The sequence below is a fragment of the Aethalodelphis obliquidens genome, unplaced genomic scaffold, assembly GCF_003676395.1.
Source record: "Aethalodelphis obliquidens isolate GAN/ISIS:26980383/991018 unplaced genomic scaffold, ASM367639v1 scaffold68, whole genome shotgun sequence".
NCBI lineage: Eukaryota > Metazoa > Chordata > Mammalia > Artiodactyla > Delphinidae > Aethalodelphis > Aethalodelphis obliquidens.
The window spans coordinates 7,712,313-7,734,907 of NW_020838012.1; the positions used below are offsets into that span (position 1 = coordinate 7,712,313).

Consider the following 22,595-nt stretch of genomic DNA (forward strand, 5'->3'; position numbering starts at 1 on the left):
GAACATAAAAATGTTACTAAAGAATGAGGAAATCTGAGTATAAACTTATAAGAAATAATGTCACACATTAAGTTGTCATACACTGAAAGTATTGAAAAGACTCTTCCATAAACTTCTTAGCACTTTCCTTTTCATCCTTAAAGGCTGTTCTCTCAGCGTTTCATCCAAACTTTTTTTTTTTGCCGTACGCGGGCGTCTCACTGCTGTGGCCTCTCCCGTTGCGGAGCACAGGCTCCGGATGCGCAGGCTCAGCGGCCATGGCTCACGGGCCTAGCCGCTCCATGGCATGTGGGATCTTCCCAGACCGGGGCACGAACCCGTGTCCCCTGCATCGGCAGGCGGACTCTCAACCACTGCGCCACCAAGGAAGCCCCCATCCAAACTTTTGGCCTGTCAATCCCAAGATCAGTTTATTTCTTGTGCCTCATTCTGCCTAATAGTTTTCCGATATACATAGTGGGTGGATAGAAAGTATAATATCTAAACCAAAAGAACGTGTGGTGGTCCTGTTCTTCTCTATACTGTTAGACCAACTGCAGTATTCTAGAGACTTTGATTAAAGAAAGATACAGAGAAATTGAATGTGGTCAGAAAGAAGTGATCAGCAAGGGGAAAGAATCCAAATGAACCAAAACATAAGAGAAAAGAGTTTAAAGGTAGAAAAAGGCACATATTTATACTCAGAAGACAGATTTAAGGTCTAGCTCTACCACTTGCACTAATGACCTTGGGTGGGTCATTTTACCTCTCTGAACTTTATTATCACTTGTACAATGGAGGTATAATGCCTATCCTCACCTCACATGATTGTTGTGTAAATTGAATAAAGCAGGGTATGTGAAAACCCTGTGTGTGTAATGTACTTTGAAAATGTTAGAAATGGTAACCATGTGAGGTGATAGATATGTTAAGTGGTTTGATTGTACTTCATATTTCATAATGTATGTATATATCGAGCCAAGTTATATAACTTAAATATATATAATTTTTAATTGTCAGTTATATTTCAGTAAAACTGGAAAAAATGTTGGCTCCATGAATGCAGAAGACCATATAGGCTTTAAGTACTCACTAAATTTTGCTACATGAAAAAAGAAAAGGAAATGTTAGTGTGTTAGTATTGCTTGCTAGAGGTATAAGGTTAGAGTAAACATAACATTCTTGACATATTTTTAGGGTTATCATGTGAAAGAAGACTTAGACTTACCTGGAAGGGCCCCAGAGAGCCAAACTAAGACTCATGAATAGAAGCTTCAGGGAGAAAAATCCAGCTCAGTGAAGAAATAATTTTCTAGTTTTCTGTGTTATTCAAACTTAGGGTGGTTTATTTTGATGGTTCATTTTAAGACACAGTTGTAGTCCCTATTTCTGGAGATGTTTAGACATAGTCTTGGCTGAACATATAAAAGGGATAATATAAGCAGCATACTATGGGTAGTTCAACTAGATCACATTTACGATCCCTTCCATCTCTGTTATTTCATGATTATGAATACTCAAGTTTTATCTCAGTTTCCCTGAGTGTATGTTTTTTTATTATCTATATTATCAAGATTTTATAATCCAGAAACTTGCTCCTCTTTTTTCTATTTTTGGGATCTTCTGGATTACTTTCTTAACACCACATCTCTATTTCATTTTTTCCTTTGGAATGATTTTACTAAAGATCCCATTTATCTCTTTATCACCACCCCCTTCATCATCATCCTTTAAGTCTCCACATTTTTGTTTTAACATACATATAGAGCTGTCCCTCAATCCAAGATTACTTTTTAGAAAGAGGAGTATTTTGTAACAAGGAAGTTCAGGTTTCTACCTTCTTAACCTGTTTCTGGTAATTGAAAAGTATGAGTATAACAATATCATATTATTTCATTATTTTGAACTTTATGGTAATTCAGAAATGGGAGGATCAGAATTCTTTCTCTTGAATTCTCTAGGGAAAACATTTAAGTGAATTAATATAATAAACATGATTGTAAGAAAAATCTTTAACTTGTTTCATAGTAAATACTTTAGTTACTTTAGAATCATCTCCTGAAGAAGAAACAAATGAAGTATGAAGTAGAAATTGTATTTCTTCATAAAAAGATAATGACGTTTTTAGACTAGTTCAAATTAATATTTCTTTGAAAATAATACTGTCTTTTCACCATTTACGTTGATTTCCTGTACCATTTCTGATTTATGTTTTATGTCGTGTAGTTTTTATGTAACATAAATTCACAATCTTTTTATGTTCATAAGATCATAGAAATAACCTAAAATCTTTGTATCTTCTATAGATTTTATATTTGTATTTTGTTACTTGTGTGAAAACGCATACGCCATCTTGCTTATTTTCATTTATCAGCAGAACCAACTTGCTTAAAACACTATAGCTAGCTTCAGAGTAACTTTTGCTTTCTGCTATCTTGCTCTCTTTTGTAAACTTATTTGTATCCCAGCTAATTTTTTTTTTTTTCCTTTGAAAGCCTTGCAGTGAGAGAATTTCTTTGTCTGGATGATCCACCAGGTCCATTTGATAGCCTAGAAGAAAGCAGGGTAAGTGCTGTATTATATATCACATGAAAAGAGGAACAAATAATACCGTACAATAACTACATTGTTTCTTGAATGGAACAGCAAACAGCAAAGTTATAATTTCGGACTATGGTAGTTTTGCACAGAAAGCTTTTAATGTTTGAGTCAAAGCTTTCTTTCATTGAAATACATGAACATAATTCAGTGAAAAAATAAAAATTCGTACATGTCCTATAGTCTATGAAGCCCTAAAATTAAATTCTACATTTATTCTCTTTATTTATACCGTTTCAGAAAAAAGAAGATTACTTGGAAATTTATTTTACATTTAAAAGTAACATTTGCATGCTGAGTTTTCTTCCATCTAAGTATCAAAGTAAAGAACCTACAGTTAAAATCAAATTAAAAAACTAATCTTCAGAAGTAGAAGTTATTGTCTTGTTATCAATTCAGCTCAAGCTTAAGGCTACTCAAATTACACTACTTGACGTGTTAAAGTAGCCTACTTCTTGAAGCAATTGGCTAGATTCACAGACAGATTTGGTAATAATAGATTAGCTAGGATTTATGCAAGTTTTTCTTCCAAATGTTTAATAGCGTTTAAATGGAACAGATTTAATTGGTAGATTTGTAATGTTTTCAGTTAAACTGAGTCAGTTCTTTGTGTTAGAGGAATGCCATAGCTTTTTTTTAAATAGCTTTATTGAAGTAAAACTTTCATCCATAAAATTTGCTATTTGCTATTCCATTGTAAATGTACAATTTAATAACTTTTTAGTAAATTTGTAGAGTTGTGTCTCCATTACCATAATCCAGTTTTAGAAAATTCCATCACCTCAAAAAAAATTCTACAAGCCATTTTGCAGCCATTCCACACTCCCAGCCCCAGACAACTACTGATCTGCTCTCAGTCTCTGCAAATGTGTCTTTTCTGGATATTTCATATAAATAGAATCATACTGTGTGTGTGTATATATAATGTGCATATAAGTGTATATGTGTGTCTATATATATATAATCTCATATATACAATATGCATAATATTGTATATGCATAATATGTACAATATGCAATAGTATACAGTATATATAATCTTTTCATCTAGTTTTGTTCACTTAGCATAATGTTTTTGAGCATCATCCATGTTATGGTCTCTCTCAGTATTTCATTACTTTTATTATTGAATGGTTTTCTGTTGCGCACATATACCACATTTTGTTTATCCAGTCAACAGCTGAGGGATATTTGGATTGTTTCCAGTTTTGTGTTATTATGAATAATGCTGCTATGAACAATTTCAGAGAAGGTTTTTTGTGGACATATGTTTTCATGTCTCTTGGGTTGATCCCTAAGAGTAGAATGTTTAGTTATATGGTAAATTATGTTTAACTTTTTTAAGAGACTTACAAAGAGTTTTCCCAAGTGGCTATGCCATTTTACATTCCCACAAGTAGTGTATGAGAGTTCTAGTTTCTCCATGTCCTCACAAACATTTGATATTATCTGTCTATTGGATTATGGCCATTCTTGTAGGTGTGATATGGTATTTCATTATAGTTTTAATTTGTATATCCGTAATGATTTTTATGTTAATCGCTTTTTCATGTGCTTTTTTGCCATTTGTATGTTTTCTTTGATGAATTGTCTGTTTGAGCCTTTGGCTTATTTTTTTAGTTGGGTTGTTTGTCTTATTGATTTGTAAGAATTCATTATTTTGAATACAGGTCCTTTATCAAATATATGAAAATGTTTTCTCATTGTATGTGTCTTTTTACCTTCTTAATGGTATCTTTTGAAGTGCTAATGTTTTTAATTATAATGAAGGTCATTTTATCATATCCTTTATGGCTTATGCTTTTGGTATTGTATCATAAGAACTCTTTGCCTAACACAGGGCCACCAGGATTTTCTCCTACTTTTTTTTCTAGAAGTTTTATAGTTTTAACTCTTACATCCATACTGAGCTAATTTTGTATAAGGTGTGAAGTGAGGACCTTAAGTTTCTATAGATACTAAAATGTGTCAGTACCCTGTGTTGAATTGTATTGGCACCTTTATCAAAAGTCAGATGAACATGAAAGGAAGGGTTTGCTTCTGCACTCTTCTCTTTCAGTGATCACATTACCTAGCCTTATACTGCACAGTAGAAATGAGTATAGAGAGTAGATGAGTATAGCGAGATGTTGATGAGGCAGTGGGGGAGGAGGAGAAGGGGAAGGTGGAAAAGACTGGGTTACCTGGGGCATAGAAAGTAGCGAAATGCAGTGATCTAAGATGTTTGCCTGGTGGCTTTGATGATGAGGTGGTAGTGCAGATGTACCGTTGGGAGTGCATTTTGACTTACCATTGGTACATACAATTGAAGGGGACCAGTAGGTATATGAATGATATCTATGTACTCAGGAAAGGTCTGGGCTGGAGATGAACAGAAAAAAAAATTGGAAGTCGATAGCAAATAGTATAGGTTATAGTTGAAGTGATAACAGTAATTGCCCAAGGATGAAATATAGAGCAAGAGAATATATAATCAAGGACAAAACTCTGATGAATGCCCACATGCAAAGAACAAGTAGGAATCTAAGAAGTAACTGTAAAATTAGGGGAACCAGGAAGTTTCACAGAGCACAATAAAAGAGGATTCCATTAATTTTTTTTTTTTTTTACTTTTTAAGTCAGTAGTGACATGCTATGAAGTTGAGAAAAACAGTACTTTGGATTTGACAGAAGTCATTCTTAGCATTTGCCTGGGTATAATTAGTAGAGAAAAGCGAGTAAAACTCCTAATGATTTTAGCCATGAATGAGGAAGCTAAATTTGGATGATAAAAACTTTTTTCCTGGAAATCTTTTTTATTTTGAAAAGAACAAGATGAGTTAGTAGCTAGAGAGACTCTTATCAAGGGACCGGTGGATATGACTTTGTTTTTATGTGGAGAGATTTTTAGGTTTGCTGAATCAACTTCAGTCAACTTGATTAAATAAATCTAAGGTCCAAAAGAGAGGGAAAGGTTGAAAATTTAAGAGAGAGTGTATGGGATAGGGCAGGCTTCCAAAGGAGATTGGGCTGAACTTGAAGAGACACATATTCTTGAGGACAAGAACGGAATGCAAATGTAGTTAGGATTCTGGGAGAGTAACTTTTTTTTTTTCTGGTATAGGAATAAAGATCATCTGCTGGGCTTGGGCTCACCAGTAGTAACATATTGTAGGGGATTTGCCAGGGGTGAAGGTTTAACGTAGTCACAAAGGAGACAGGGAATGATAGATAATGATAGATAACTAGGAACAATTAAAAGCAACACTGAAAGCCTCATCAAGGTAAGTGACCCAGATTTTTTTCATGACATCATTCTTCATGGCAGTATGATTTTGTTTTAATCTATTTCAATAGTGTTTAGCTTCCTGGGTATTAAGGATAGAATGTCTTTGAGTGAATATAGTAAAAGGAGAAGCAAGGGAAAATAATATTGAAAGCACTATGAAGGAAATCGTTATTATAGGATGTGTCTTCTGAGCTAATACAAATGGAATCAATAGCCACAGTTTTCTTTTTTTAATTTTTTTTCTTTAAAGTATAATCATCTAGGACTGGGCAAAAACAGGCTAAGGAGAATAGAAGCTAAAACAGTGATTATTAGTAATTTTTTTTCCCAGTTATACACTAGAGAGATATCACATATTCATTTCAGGCACCCTAGCTTACTACTTAATAATTCTCAAGAAAAGGGACTTGTATTTATTTATAAGTTCCCCAGTACTTATTTATAAGTTCCCCAGTAGGTACTAAGGTAGCAGAGACCTAAAAAGATGAGGGTGGAGAACAAATCATCTGGTTTGTATACACATTATTTTGGTTACCTATGTTCTTTGACTCTTCAGTTATGCCCTTGAGAAAGGTACTGCATAAGTAATTAATGTTATTCTCTTTCTGCATGTGTTTTTTATTTGCTGTTTGTTTGTTTTTAAGGCTTTCTGTGAAACTTTAGAAGAGACAAACTACCGTTTTCAAAAAGAACTACTTGAAAAACAAAAAGAGTTGGAATCACTGAAGAAACTGCTCTGTGAGAAGCAACTTCTTATAGACACTCTAGAAAACAGAATCAGGTATGTTGTGATGCTTGCATTGTCAGTCTATTTCAGCTCGATACTCTGGGCTAAATGCCCTTTGTACGTTACAATTTAGGAAATTTCTGACTCCAAAAGTCTTAGACTCATGGTGTACATCCTTGTAGATTGGGAAAATTGTCTGTTGTTTGCTTATTTATTTAGAAGCCTGAAAATTTGAAGGATGAGAAATATCAGGAAAATAAAGCTCTAGTTGTTCACCAAGACAAACATTATTTTAACCTATTTAAATAGTATCTTTGTTTCTAGGCATTTATGCCAGCTTTTCACATGTGAAAGTTCTAGTTTGCCTTCTTGTCAGCATATATCGAATTGATGTTAAAATCATTTTAAATTAATCATAAGTACTGATTTCACTGTTGACACCCAGAGTCAACAGTTTATTAGGTATATGACTACACTTAGAACAGCTGAAGCCTACTAAAGCTACATGCATTCAGAACAATAAATATATACCTATTTTATTCATAGAAAATAACTTGTTGCTATACTTTACCTTTAGGAACTTATGTTTGGAACCTGAAGAATCACTGATCGTGTCAGGAACAGAAGGTGGACAGATCCTAAAGGTGGAGTCCTCTGCACTTGAGGTTGATCAAGATGTCTTAGATGAAGAATCTAGGTATATAATGTTTGGTTTATTATAGCCTAATCATCTGAATAATTGGAGAGAAACAGTCATAATACTCTGTAGAGCATGTTTTTATGAACTCAGTGTTATTATATCATGAATCTGATGAGCAAACAGAGGAAGACTATAGATATTCTAGGCTGTCCCTAAAAATGAATCTTTGTCATCCAGCCTATAAATTTCATTACTTATTTTGAAGATACGTCTGAATTAACTGGGCTGTGACTCAGTTAATTCATTAATTTTGTAGTCTTGACAGATTACTTTAATCTCTTTCAATGTCAGTCTTTTCCATGCAAAAAGTGGGACACTGTAATAGCAACCACCTTGTCTACCTAATAGGAATGATGGAAAGATGGTATATTTGAACACACAAAGAATTTTTATTACATATAAATCCAAGGTCACCATTAATACATTAGTGATAGTGGTTAAGCTATAATTATGAGAACAAATTTTCTGTTGGTTAAAGGTCATTACAAACTAGATTTTTATTGAAAAGTGGTAGTTCAGAGAGCTGAGAGAGTTAAAAATATAAACTAGATTTTTATTGAAAAGTGGTAGTTCAGAGAGCTGAAAGAGTTAAAAATATAAACTAGATTTTTATTGAAAAGTGGTAGTTCAGAGAGCTGAAAGAGTTAAAAATATATCTCCAAAGGTGTTATCTGGCAATGACAACTTTAAAATATTAAATTTCTGATTGAATATTCAAGTGTTCCTTTTCATTAAATATTTAAATATTCTTTACATGACTTAAAAAATGTTTACGGTAATAGTGAAGTGAAATAGCATGCATCCAGTCTCTTCATTGTGTTTCTCTTTTTTTTTCAGAGCTGATAATAAGCAATGCTCAAGTTTTAGTGAACCTGAAAATTCCACATCAGACATAGAAGTAGCAGAAGTGGCATATAATGTGGAAGACGACTAATGCATCTCAAGTGGTTCCTTCCATTTTTACGTTCCTGCAAATTTAGAATAGAGTGGCAGATATTTAAAAAGAAAAAAAGAGACTGAAGCATTTACAGAAAACAGCAAGATTGCACATGTATAAAGTTTACATAAAGAAAAATTTAAGTTATTGGTATAGGAAATATATTCACTGTTGCTTTACATTGTCTTTTAGCCAAACTTTGTATTTAACACACTAAAAAAAATCTGGAGTTCTGTCATCAAGGCCCACATCCTTAAATACTGTGCATAAATTATTTTGTTGTTTTGCCAATATATTGCTCCAGACTAACGTGGGTGTGCACACTTTGTGTGTGTGTGTGTGTGTGTGTGTGTGTGTGTGTGTGTGTGTGTTTAAATCACCAGTTACATTAGTTAAGTGGACATAAATTGCATGTTGCTGTCTGTTATATACTTCTTGTGTCTCAGACATGATATATTTTCATTAATGGTTTAAATAAGTGGTAGAGATGAATTGAGTTTTAAATGTTGACATGTTTATCATCTCTAAATAAAAGTTGCTTATTTCGAATGTTAGTATTTAAAAGAAGAAAACTTTCTAGTACCAAAGGAAAACTCTTTGAAAGAGCTGTAATAACATAGCTAAAGTGATAAAATAGCCTTGATTTTAAAAGCAAATTCGCTGATATCAAAATACTATAATAAATGTTGTACCAGTGTATTATATGTTATACTTGTATATTTTCCACATAATCTTTATCTTAAATCTCTACCTATAGAATCAGTGGGTTTGCCTTTGTCAGAACACTACCTCTTTTTGCTAATCAAGGCATACTCTTTAAAAAATATAGATTGTAAGCAAATAGGCAGTTATACAAAAAAATAAAAGAGAAAAAGCCATATATCCTACAAAGTTCCTATGTCAGCTCCTGGCATTGCATTTTTATTTCTGTATATGTGAATATGTTGCTATAATGTATTGATGCTGATTTTCTTAATATATTTAGCCAAGTGATGCACTTTATGACAATTAAACTCTTCTGTGCCAAGTTTAATTGGTGAATTTCTTTAGTAAGTGGAGTTAGGAAAAAGAATTATGTAGTGCCTTCACTATTTCACTCTTTACAGAAGTCTCCTAGAGTCTTTGAGTCCGCGTTATGAAAACAATGTTTATCTCAGCTTTGCATATAGTTGTTGAAAGTGCCTTGTTTCATTTTTATAGTATGAAGTTATTTATTTTATATTTCTATTGTTTTGCATATTGCTGTTAATAAGCACTGTAATCATGCTGGCATTTTGAAATCCCAGTTGGTATATTGAACTGCGTATGCTTTCTAAAAACTGAAGGAAACTTATTGGGGAAAGAATAACAGTCTCCGTGTTTTTCTTTCACTAGCTAAAAGCTTATCAGTATCTTGATGTACATATTAAGATGTGGTTGTTTAAAATTCTACGGACGTAGATTAATAGATACAGTGGCTGTTGTCAACCTTTGATCTAAAAAGGAGACTGCTTTTTACCAAAGTACCAAAATTTTTTAAAGTCTTCATCAAAATGGACAGGTATGCTCTATCTCAATATTTTCCACAAACTATATTTGAAATGTGTGTGCTGTCCAGGGAGACCGAAAGAGTATAATAAAATGGTCTACTTGTTCATTTCAAAATATTATTCTAGGCTTTAAAAGGTTTAAAAAGAACAATCATTTAAATTAATCAATATCATTTTTAGTCTAATAAAACAAGATGATAAATTCCAGATATTATAGTGCTACATACATGTCTGTCTTAAAGTGAACCATACACTTTCAAAATCTGGCCTTTCAGAAGACTGTATTTAAAACTTTGAATGGGTGAAGAAAAACTCTTGTTAATTAGGAAAACCACGGTTGTTTATATTTAGAATTTACTTTTATAATGCATCTTATTCCCAGTATTATACTCATTTAATAAATTATTTTTTCAGTACAACAGTAGCTGTGTTGTTCAGATCTTGAATACTATTTTTCTCCTCCAGTTTCTATGTTCTTCCTATCCCTTACGATTATTGTAAATTTAATTACAGTTAACTGCTGCATTTCACAGATGTGGAATGAGTCTGTGATTTTCGTTTTAAGTTTACACTTTATATTACTGATCATTTTAAGTCTTTGTAAATAGGTGCAGTGCACTTCAAATGTAACCAGTATTGATTAAAAATTTGAACGTAACTGAAACAATTTTGTAGATAATCTTTTAACCTTTTGAAAATTAAGTCCATGTATAAGAAGTACAACCATAAAATTCAGCATTTTAGAATGTGTTCTATCTACTATACTTAGATTAGCCATTTAAAGCACATTTATTTGGAAAACAATGGTCCTCAGATAAATCATGTAGTCTGCTTCACCTGTCTGTGAGATTAGCAGGGAACAGTGGCCTTAGGTCTAAGAATAATTAGTCTGGTTTTGAAATGGATTTGTATTACTTACAGGAATAGAGGAAGTTTTAGATGTTGTTAAAACAAGTTTGTATTCCCAACTAGAAAGAGAAAGGAATCTAAGTTTTATATTCTGGGAGATTTTCAAAGAGCTACATATTTGATCCACATTTTGATTCTTCATAGAATTAGCTTTACTCCATTGCAATTTGCTTCTATGCTGTTGGCTTCTACTAGCAAAAACAATCATCAAAACTTGTATTTTCAATACATGTGTTTTTAAAGCTGATGCATTCTCTATCACATTGTGTACCATTTATGAGAACTCGTGGGAGAAAATTCTCGTAGATCTCAGTTCCAGTAAAACCTGTGCGTCTCCTAAACAATTGATTTGTTTTTATCTTAAAGACTGTATTACTGTCATTCTCTTTTTTGTTTTGTTTTCTGGGGAGCTCTAAGCCAAATTGTGGTTCACCTGTAGCTACTGTATAGAACCTTATGAGTTATCCTTTTGTATAGTAAAGATGACTTTATTTGTCCCTCTTATTTTCTTTTAACTCCAATTTTCTTCCCTGTTTAAGTTCTTCAATTAGAACAGATGTATTTTTGTTCTGGTAAAGTCTCATATTTTAATGATATTTTAGACTACATTAGGTAAGAACTTGTCATAGCCTGTACTAAAACAATTTCTGCATCATTAAGTGATGCCAGTAATTATACAAATTATTTTAAAAGATGCCTTTAAGTAAAATCAGTGAACATGAATGCAAATTTAGAAATGCTGGCTAGTGGTAAGCTATTGGTAGGTTCTCGGCCAGAACACAATAAACTCAAATTATGGCTTTAACCATTGCCTCAAATTAGAGCAAACCCTACTTGCCACTTTCTTATATTTATCATTGATGGAAAAGTAGACCAGTGTTAATATCTCCACACAAATCAAACAACAACAACAACAACAAAAATACAGCCAATGTATCCTCAATAGATGAAAGGTAGTGTTTTAGATACAGGGAAGACTAGGTACAGACTTCAAATACCCTAGTGTAATGTTTGCAGCCCAGCTAACTGTAATCAAAGAGGTATTAGTGCTAGTCAGATGGTGGCTAAAGTCCTTTGCTACAATGTGAAATATAAAGCCCACCTTGTGATGATTAATCTCATGACAGGAGGACTCTTCTAGAATGAGCTGATCTGCCAGTCCAGTCTTCCAGTTCCCTCTCTAGCACACACGATTCATTGACTAACCTGACAGATGATTGCATTCCTCATCTCCTTTGCCACCTCCAAAATAAGAATTGGAGAAACTTAATACTTGTTTTCTCAGCTCCCCTTGCAGCTAGGTTTGAGCCTGTGACACATTATGGCCAGTAACACAAGTAGAAGTCTGCTGGTAGCTTCTGGGAAATCTCTTGCTTTTCCTGTAAGAAGGTAAACATGCTACTGACCCATCCTCTCCCCCCTTCCTCTTGTTTTGACCTCAGATGGTATCCAGAGGTACTATGAAAGCCATCTTGCAAACATGAGGTATGACAAGCATGGGGGAAGAGTAAGAAAATCACAGAGACTAGCCACTTGTTAAACCACTCTAAATTGTAGTTTTTTGTTAATTGTACCAAGATAAAAGCTATCTTAAATTTGGATTGTGGATTGTAAGCTTAAAGAGAAAATAAAAGGCCTTTCTTCCTGTGATGATGTTGTATATTAGCAAAGAAAAAAAAAGGAGAAAAAAAAATTTTTTGAAAGCTAAAGGGGAGAGAAGCATCTATTAGACATATCCAAGGTCACATTACATTTGAGGCTCCTTTTGACAAATTAAATATGAAAATCTAGTATTCTACATATAGGTATTAGTCTGGTCGGGCTACTATAATACCAAAAACTGGATGGCGTAGACAATAAATTTACTCTCTCACAGTACTGGAGTCTGGATGCCAAGATCAAGGTGCCAGCAGGGTTGGTATCTGCTGAAGACTCTCCCTGGTTGCAGACAGCTTCTCGCTGTGTGCTCACATGGCCCTTCCTCAGTGCACTTGCATGTGGAGAGCAAGCTCTCTGGTATCTCTCGTAAAGACAGTAGTCCCATTGGATCAGGGCCCCACCCTTGTGACCTCATTTAACCGTAATTACTCTCTTAGAGGCTCCATTTCCATATACAGCCACACTCGGGAGTTAGGGCTTCAATGTAGAAATTTGGGGGGAGACACAAACATTCAGTCCATAACAGTATGGAATGAATATGATATCACTAAATGCTTGCAAAGATTTTTCTCAGTTCAAAAGATAAAAGTAGATAGCCTTAAAAGGTATAGCATATTCTTTCATTTGTTCGTTCAACAAACACTGAGTATCTACTGTGTGTCTGCTGTGGGTTATGAAAATTATTGAGAGGCACATGATCCCTTCAAGGAGTTCAGAGTGATACGATTTTGTATGATCTCTATGTGGTGTGGCATTGAGGTAGATGTGGTAATATTCTTGATGAATTATGGGAATGAGAGGACTGGAAAGGGGGGCAAAGACTGGCAAGCAGTAGACGTCTAGTGCTTTAGCTCCTTCTTAAAGTGGAATGTGAAGGGCACACCAAGCCGAAGAGTCTGCTCCAGCCTATGCAAGTGACAAGTATAATTATCCATAATTCTTCTTCCCTTATCCCATACATTACTTATAGCTACAAAATGCAGAAGTCCACTTACCTGATGTGATAGATCAGAGACACATACTATGATACACACCTTAAACATATCATTTTAACTTAATGCACATAAGTGTATATTCATTTACCAATGTTCTTATAGAGGTTCAAGGCTTTTCTTTGGTACAGTTTCACTAGTGAGAGTTTCTGATTCTCTCTCTTGCTAAGCCATACCCCTAATGCATTTTCTGAATCTCAGCTTTGGTTTCTGCAGAATGAAGACACGTATGAAGGAATCTGCGACAGGAAGCACATTTCTTACTGTTTTCTTTTTCAATCCTGTACTGCTATCTTACATACACACTTTTACCAAGTATCATCTGACCTAGTTTTTCCTAGAAATTATTTATTCTCCTATTTCACTGTTTTATATACTATTAATAAATTTATTTAAAATTAATCTAAGTACAGCTGATACAAGTTTGAAAACAAAACTGATGCTTGGTAATCACACAGTCCTCTTAGGAGGGAACAGAGTGTGCAGGTGTTCTAAGAAGGATCCAACCAGCCACGAGCATCCAGCATACCATGGGTGTCAATGAGCACATTCTCTAGAGAAGATGGAAAACTTCAGTGGGTAAATTATGTATTCTAAGTTTGGGGGTGGCGAGGAGATGGCTTACCTTATACCTTGAATTTATCCAATTCTCTTCATCTCCACTGCCATCTCCCCGGTCCAAACCACAAAAATATCTCAAGTGAACGACTGTGAGCCTCTATCAACTGATCTCCCTGCTTCCATCTTTGCCCCACTATAGTCTCCCATAGTTGCCATAGTGTTCTTTCTGAAAAATGTAAATCACATAATGTTTTTTTCTCTACTTAAAAACTTTCAAAGGTTTCCTATCATGTTTAGTACTGTAACATTCAAACTTCTGTATGTGGCCTCCAAACATGGCTTTACCCTGACAACTCCTCTCCCTAACGCCAGCCCACAGGGCCACCTTTCTGTTCCTTGAGTCTGTTAAGGTCTTCTGCCACCTAACCTTTCCATATCCCCTGTCTAGAATGCTGTATCCGGAATCCTAACTGTCTGGCTCCTCTCCAAATTTTAAGTTAAGCGTTATCTTTTTAGGCAACCTCAAATAGTCCTCAAAACAGTCACTTCAACTGCAGATTTCTTACTTTCTTATTGTCTGTTTCAGAGCTTCCTCCACAAGGAAGCTCTGAAGCTTTGTCTGCTTTCTTCTAAGCCTTGCCTGTCCCCACCACTACCAAGCTTAGAAAGATAAGGCACATAATAGGTGCTCAAAAATATTTATTGAATAATTAAAGACCTAAATTAGGGAACTAGTAGAGAAAGTAGAGGTATTTGAAAGGGAAATTTAAGTCTTGGGGATTGACACTCTCTCTGGATTGTTGTGGTACCAACTGAGGAAGAGAGTGACGCAGGGAGGGGGAGTTTTAGGGAGGGGAGCGTAGATTCAGTTTGGACACGCTGGGTTTGAAATACTATAGGTTATCCAAGTGGAGCTCTCCAGCAGGAATTTGGATACAATCCTCCAAAATTCAGGGGAACAGTGTGCCTTGTAGAACTCAAGTCAGATTAATTAGGATTGTTTTTCATATCCTTTGCCCATTGTACATTAGTCTAAAACCTATCAGGGACTCATATGTTAGCACTAAAATGAAGACCAGAAATGCATGACTCCATGTGTACTATGGTGACAAGCATCAGGGAAATATACCTAATGGGCCCAGGTGTCTCATCCAGTTAATTTGTTTTTCATCCCATAAGTAATTTGTTATCAGAGAAGATCATGTTTTTCTTCTTCCTTCAGAGGAGATACAATAATGGCACAATATCACAGTTTTGTCTTGTTTGAGGCTAATTTTAATATTTAGTATTTAAAGCAAAGGTTAAGAAAAAGAAGAAATTCAAATATACGATAAAATGAGAAAAGTTTGACCTCACTAATCAAAAATAGTTGCTATATATATGTATATTTTTTAATGGTATTTTTACTAGAGTTGGAGAAATGAAGTCTGTGTATTGCTGGTGGCAGTGGGAATTGGTTTAAGAATAATATTTCTGGAGCTGATCTGACTACATACAGCAAAACTATTAAAAATGTTCATAGCCTTGAACCTAGGAATTATACTTCTAGAAACTTAAACCAACGAAATATATGTGATGTTTAAAGATCTTGCTTAAGGGATATGATCACATTTATCGCAAACACTTCAACCAAAATTTCCACTGCTAAGGAGATTTATTAAATATTTTATAATATATAAAAAGGTAGATTCTTTTGTACCCAATAAAGCAAGGTTGCAGATTTAAAGATGTACATGAAATACCACTACCTGAAAGAAGCAGATTTCAAGACAGTATGGTCTCACTTTTATAAGTATAAAAGGTATACATTGGTATACATTGGTATACAGAAAGAATAAATACGTAAAATATAAGAATATGTAACGATTAAATAAAGAATAAATACGTAAGATCATAGCCATGATTATCTACTAGATGGAATTACGAAGGAATTCTATTTCCTTCTTTTCATGAATCTGTATTCTCTCACTTTTCTACATTAAGCATGCATTACTTTGTAGTTTGTTTGTTTTTTTTTGCGGTACACGGGCCTCTCACTCTTGTGGCCTCTCCCGTTGCAGAGCTCAGGCTCCGGACGCGCAGGCTCAGCGGCCATGGCTCACGGGCCCAGCCGCTCCGCGGCATGTGGGATCTTCCCGGACTGGGGCACGAACCCGTGTCCCCTGCATCGGCAGGCAGACTCTCAACCACTGCGCCACCAGGGAAGCCCACTTTGTAATTTTTTAAAATAATTTTTAAACTAATGGTAACTAATATGTGTTTAACACCACCATCTACTCTGTGTTTGACTCATGGCAAATTCCTCAACCTACCTGTCTCCTGTAAAAGGAAGATAGTGCCATTCAAACTACAACACTGTTGAGGCCTAAATGGAGTGTGAAAACTCAGTCTATCACATAGTAGGCACTTATAAATGAACAGACTCTGACATCCAACCCTGTGTACCATCATTGTTGGCCATTCAGGTGTATACCCGTAAACCTGAAACACAGTGGAAATCCTTCATTAAACTGATATTGGTGGACAGACCGAATGTCATTCATTAACCATGTTATTCCATCATTTACTGTATATTTCACATTTTGAAGGCTTGAATAGGGTCTGTCTGGTTTACAAATGGTTTTTGTTCTAACCATACTTCCATGTGACCCATTTGGTAGGCGATGGTTTATCAAACTGAGCTTAAAATGCTTTTTTAATCTATAAGATAATGGAAATCTGTAAAATGTTTGCAATGGGGCAAAATGGTTTTGAACTGGTGATTAAACAAGAATCATTTAACAACAAATATTTATGTGGACATACAGGGCTTGAGGGAAGCAGTTTGATTAGAGATGAAAGATACGTGGAGACTTTTTTATTGGAGTAGAATTGCTTTACAATGTTGTGTTAGTTTCTGCTGTACAATGAAGGGAAGCAGCTGTATGTATACCTATATCCCCTCGCTCTTGGACCTCCCTCCCACTGCCTGCCCCGCCATCCCACCCATCTAGGTCGTCACAGAGCACCGAGCTGAGCTCCCTATGCTTCACAACAGATTCCCACTAGCTATCTATTTTACACATGGTAGTGTATTTATGTCAAAACTAATCTCCCAATTTGTCCCACCTTCCTCTTCCCACCACTGTGTCCACATGTCCATTCTTTATGTCTACGTCTCTATTCCATATATGTGGAATCTAGAATAATGGTACAGATGAACCTAAGTGGAGACTTTTGTAAAGAATCTAATGGGCGATTTCAAAGAGAGCCAGGCCAAACACAAAGAGATGAGACAGATTTGTAGTCTGCTCAGAAATGACAACTCTGACCACCTCAACTAAATGGGCCAACAAAGCCAACCGACAGTGCAAAAGATTTGCCATAAGGATACAAAAATAGCTCCCCAAATTCTCCCTGGTTTCTCATGGAGGCCAACCTCTAGTTTGGTGACTCATGCAGCACACGTGGGGCACAAGGTCACCGAAGCAAAGTAACCACTGGCTCCCTCCCTGCCTTCTGTACATTAGCTAGAGTGGAGCCATGTCAGCCCTAAAGGCCCACCTACTGCCATACAAGGGAACCCCTTTCAATGCCATAATTATCTGACAATTCATTCTATTTTTAGTGTCTTCATGCACTCATGTTTCACAAAAGGCTATCAATCACCGGCTCTAATTTTATGCTCATTAATCAAAATAAGGGCTGTGTTTTTGCTTAAAATGGATTAATGATTTCCCTGTGATAAATGAACAGGAATTGGAAGACAGAGGAAGAAGTGAGAGATGGCCTATAGTTGAAATAGTTAAAGTATGCATGATAAAAGAAGAGCAAGTTACAACATTTGGGCTCATGCCCCGGAAATGAAGGAAAGAAGACCAGACAAATATGAATACAGTGGATAAAGCTGGGACAGACAAAAGCGGAGGGGCTCTCCTTCTAGGAGGCTGATATTTCACTGTGTCAGACTTCAATCCTTCAGAAACCCAATGATTTATTTAGTAGGGTCTTGGAGAAACTGTTTTTATAGTATATGAACAACTTTATGTTCAAAATAAGACTTTTATTGTATGTGCTGAAAGACATAAATACATTTAGAAATGGCTTTCACTTTTTAGCTAGGTAATACATTAATTCCTCGATAAAGGTTGATATAGCTAACATGGATATATTTACAATGTCTTCCTTAAAGTATTTTGTAAAAAACTGTTGGGTTTACTTTTCTGAACATTTCATATCTACAAAATATTTCCTAATTTTCTCCAGTTCTTGAAGCCTCAGAACCTTCCAAGTCCACTTACCTCTTAATCCAATACTAGTTAAGAATATACTTTAAAATTGAACAGACTTAAGTTTGAGTTGTGGCTCTGCTTCTTACCAAGTGGAGCAAGTTACTTTGCCTCTCTGAGCCTCAGTGCTCATTTAAAATGGAGATAATGATAGTGTTCACCAATTTGGTTTGTTGAAAGGAGGACATGTGAAAGGGTGTGTCAAGTGTGCAGCTGTGGACCTGGCATCTCCCATGGCCTGGAAATATCACCATAGCCCTGGGCAGGATGGGTGTTGCAAAGGTGCTAAGCGTGCTCTTCTGTGCACAGGTAAAGCTGTCAGGCAGGCATTTCTGCCTCACCCAGTGCCTACCGAGCTGTGTTATAAAAAGGTCATAATTCAGTCGCAGTCTGGAGACTTAAGTGGAGAAGAGAAAGCTACCTGCAGTCCTGGACTATCCATATTCCTACCTTTCATAGTTTCACTTGGTGATAGTGGGATCTCTGTGTGAATAGATATTTTCATGGAAATACACGTTTAATGCACCCAAGTTGACAATCGGTTGGAGCTCACCTCTCAAGGTCATCTATCACTCTGCTTCTCATTTCCTAATAGTCATATTAGCCTTTTTCAGCTCCTTGAGTGTTCTACTTTCCTACCCCCTTACCTTCACACACAACATTATCTCCACATTTTCTTTCAATAGAAGCATAAAGCCAAAACTTAGGATATCTCAACTTCCTGCTTCTGCTGTCTTTCCGATAAGTTTTGTTTCATGAGTGTTGCTTACAAACTGCTCTATAAACACTGAAAGTTAAAATGAATTGTCCAGTGTAAATGCATAAGGCAAACAGAGCATATTATTTAAGGACACAACGAAATAGGGAAATGAAGGAAGTTGATCTATTTGTTGTCAGACATCAAATTCCCTCAGACTTATTCTTGGAAGCATTTTTCTTTTGGTTTAGTCTCACCTTTCAAATATGTCAGAGGAAAAATATTGATTTAGTGCACTGTCAAGGCATAAAATCTGATATGGAAGTCACTTCCTAAATTTATTTTCAGGGTACAGAATGGTCATCATGACTAAACAGACTGTATGCCTTAGGCCTTGGTAGGTTCCTCATTTTATTACATAGGGCATTTTCAACTTAAAAATGTTTGAAAATAAATATTATTTGAATAACATTATTCCATTCTTTTTTCACAAGCTTCTGCTGGGATGAGAGGAGATGTAGTCTAAGAAATTTGTATTTTGAGATGCAGAAATAAGAATTTCCTTAAATTTAACCAATTTGAGATTCCTCCCCATGTCCATGGAATTTATGGAAAAATGACAGCAAAAAAGACACAGTCTATGCTGGCCTTAGATTCTGTCTAGAGAAATATTGCAGAAACTTTTTAGACATTGCTCTCAGTTACACAACACTTTGTAATCTGTATGAGTTCAGGCATTTAATCAGCAAACCGTATTGTCCGTCTGCATGGTAGAGCCTGTTCTTGATATGTGCTGCAAGGAACAAGGCCCTTCCTGACCCAGCTACTTCTCCAGGCCCTCAACTCCAGACATGGTCAGCCCTCTGTGAGTCCTCAACTCCAGACATGCTGTCTTCCAGCTCTGCATGGCATATTGCCACTGGGATGCCCAGGAAGTTGAACCCCTAGCACCTTGTACATTCCTCTGGTAGAGTACTTACTGCTTTGGGCTGTACATTTAAGTCCATTCCCCATGTAGACACTAATCAGATGCATGCCAGAGGCTCTATAGATATTTGTTGCATGTGAAAGGATTGTGACCAATCTTGGAAATTAAAAATAATTTTAAAATAAGGTATTTGGAGCTTAGTCAATTAATACTTTATCAACAACTCACAAGTAATATAGACTCAGAGGGTCTATTATAACTAGAAGTACTTTAGAAATTAGCTGGTTTAAACTGATCCTCGGGCACAAATCCCATACGTAACAAAGCTGCCTTTCCCCCAGAGGCGACTGTGATTTGGACAGCTCTCCTGCAGGGGTTGTGGCATGGAAGTTTGCAGACAGACACTACTTCTCTGGATTCCAATCCTAGAATGTTTATGCCTGAAGGAGCCTGTCAAATCTTTTGTTTCAAATCCCTCATCTTACAGGTAAAAAAAGTCAAACCAGAAAGATTACCTGAATGCAGTGACTGAGTGGTAGAGCGTCATGGGAAACAAGTCTTTTTGGCTTCCAGTCCAGTGCTGCTTTATTTCATACAAACCTCTCCTGTGTTTGGTTATATCCATAAAGACGACATGGATGGTAGATCATAGCCATTATCTATGTATTAACTTTCCCACAGTTACTGGAGGGAGAGTTCTCAAATTTGTCCCTGATTCCAGGTTCCAGTTCTACCTTTTAGGCTTCTGTTGACAGAAGAGGTTGGTGAAGAAGGATCTTGTGTCCCATTTTAATACCAACAAACAGGAGTCAACAACTTCCAGCCTGAGCCTGGCTGCACGCGTCCTATCCTCCTCCCTGAAGTCTTTGAAAATCGCTGCCCATTCCAATGCCTAGAAGCTCACAGACAAGGAGAGCTGTTTCTCCGAATTTACTGGAATGTTGAGCCCCTCAGGCGCTGCTGCAATCATGCAGTCCTGGTTCCTCTGTGCGAGTGAGCAGTGAAAACCCTGCTCCTCTGAGCTGCTTGTTAGAGAAGTTACCTCTATTGCGTGCATGGCTGAGCAAGGTTGCTGGGTCTTGTCAATTCCTTGAGAAGCAGTCAACCAAGGCATCTCCCAGTTAGCACAGTCCCAAGCCACCTGTACTCGGGGAAGAGAGGGCCACCCCAGGCATCACTGCAAACTTGTTGCTGTCACTGGCAGCCTCACCTTACTGGTGCGCAAGATGCCCTGGAGTGTGAGATGAAGCAGGAGGGATTCCAAAGACGACTTACTTTCAGGCTCAGTTAAACCATATGTCATGCCTTGTTGCCTAGTTTATAAAGAAGCATTTATCAATTCTAAAGTTTCAATTAATAAAATGCAAACTATTAGCGATTTTCCACGAACCGAGCTGCCTATGGCAGATTTTAGCCGGCGGCTAATACTCGGCTTGACGATGAGCTTGGAGTGCCGCCTAGTGGGAACGATGCGTGGTAGCACTTGATAGCCTCGCATTCTGCGGAGGAAAAAACTATCAGGCGATGTCAGAGAGGCTACAAATTGAAGATCTCTGTCTGGCTGTTGTTTTACGGGTTTGTCAGACCTAAAGGAGATCCATCCCAAGGAGATTTATCTTGAGAGACTATCTCATCTAAGAAAATGTACTACCCGAATGAGTGAGCTCATCCCAGCTAGATCTCAAATAGCCTACAGAGGAATGTATTTCATTTACTATAGAATTTTTGGTGAATTTTTACCTTTACCTTCATAAAGTAAGAACATAAAATTTACCCTTGCCTTACCCATTTTTATATCTGAAATGCTAAAAGTCATGATCAACTATTTTTTAGTTGTAATAAACTTTGCAATGTATCCATTTCTATTAGTTTACCTATTTTTCACTTAGGTTGCCAACTACACAAGGTTGAAAGGTGCCTGTCTCTATACATTTTTAATAATTCTACTCCCAATATCACCCTTTTCATTTTTTCACATTCTCTTTATTCCTTTATCAAAACTTTTCTTGTGTTTTAATTCCTTTTACGGCTAGTTTTCTAAAAGTGGTATGTTTGAAAACTTTTTGTCACCTTATTTTGAAAAAAATAAAATTCTTCCTCTTTTCTCCATATCTTCCGTTTGAGGGAGAGGTTGATTTTTGAAGAGAAGTGGCTTTGCTCAAATAATTAAAAGATGGAAAGCTGCTTCTTGGAAATAGGAATTTTTCCATTCTGTCAAAATATGTCATAGAAGCTAAAAAAGAACCTCCTGGATTTTCCATGTATCCTGTTCCTTCCTCAGTTGCAATTTCCACTAACTAGCTATTAGCCAGTCCTCTTCCACTCCACCCTCTTCTCTCTACAGCTGCAGTTTGCTGACTCCAAACTCTGACTCTTGTACAGGTTACCCTCTGCACTCCAGCCCTGAAATCATCAATGCGCACTAAACATCTCAGTGTTGATGTCCAAAACCAAACTGATCCCCTTCCTCCTACCCAGGTCTGATCCACCTTCTGATATCCCTATTTCATAGAAAATGGCACAACCATCTGCTGAGCCTCTCAAACCAGTACTTGAGGGTATCTATGACCCCTCATCTAAACCCCATTGCGGTGCTCTCAGTTTACACCTCTCAGTGGGTCTTTCTGTGTTCACTTCACCTGTCTCCAATCTAGTCTTTATTTTTGTGGTAGACTGGACTTTGTAAAATTACAAGCTCATTAACACTTAAAAATCCTTCCTTGACTCCCCAGTACCTTCAGCATAAATCCAAATCCTATACTAGGATATTTGAGACCTTCATCACCTGGCTCCTATCAGCCTCATCTCTCCCCACCCTCTGTCTTACACCCAGTGTTCTGGCC

The 22,595-nt window shown here is 36.3% G+C and overlaps 1 protein-coding gene and 1 long non-coding RNA gene across 4 annotated transcripts in view; one reads left to right on the forward strand and one right to left on the reverse strand.

Moving 5' to 3' along the window:
* Positions 1-10,162, forward strand: part of SNX16 (sorting nexin 16) — a 36,174-nt gene extending 26,012 nt beyond the window's left edge. For all 3 annotated transcript variants that reach the window (XM_027089715.1, XM_027089714.1, XM_027089712.1), the window contains 4 exons: positions 2,475-2,544; positions 6,490-6,626; positions 7,150-7,269; positions 8,110-10,162. In XM_027089715.1, coding sequence (XP_026945516.1) covers positions 2,475-2,544; positions 6,490-6,626; positions 7,150-7,269; positions 8,110-8,206 — 424 coding nt within the window. In that variant the 3' untranslated portion in view covers positions 8,207-10,162. The remainder of the gene's footprint in view (positions 1-2,474; positions 2,545-6,489; positions 6,627-7,149; positions 7,270-8,109) is intronic.
* On the reverse strand, positions 312-20,748 carry LOC113611116 (uncharacterized). The gene is made up of 3 exons (XR_003429352.1): positions 20,268-20,748; positions 7,144-7,265; positions 312-2,529 (listed from the first exon to the last, which is right to left on the reverse strand). It is a non-coding gene; the product is annotated as an uncharacterized LOC113611116 (long non-coding RNA).
* Between the last annotated feature and the right edge of the window lie 1,847 nt (positions 20,749-22,595).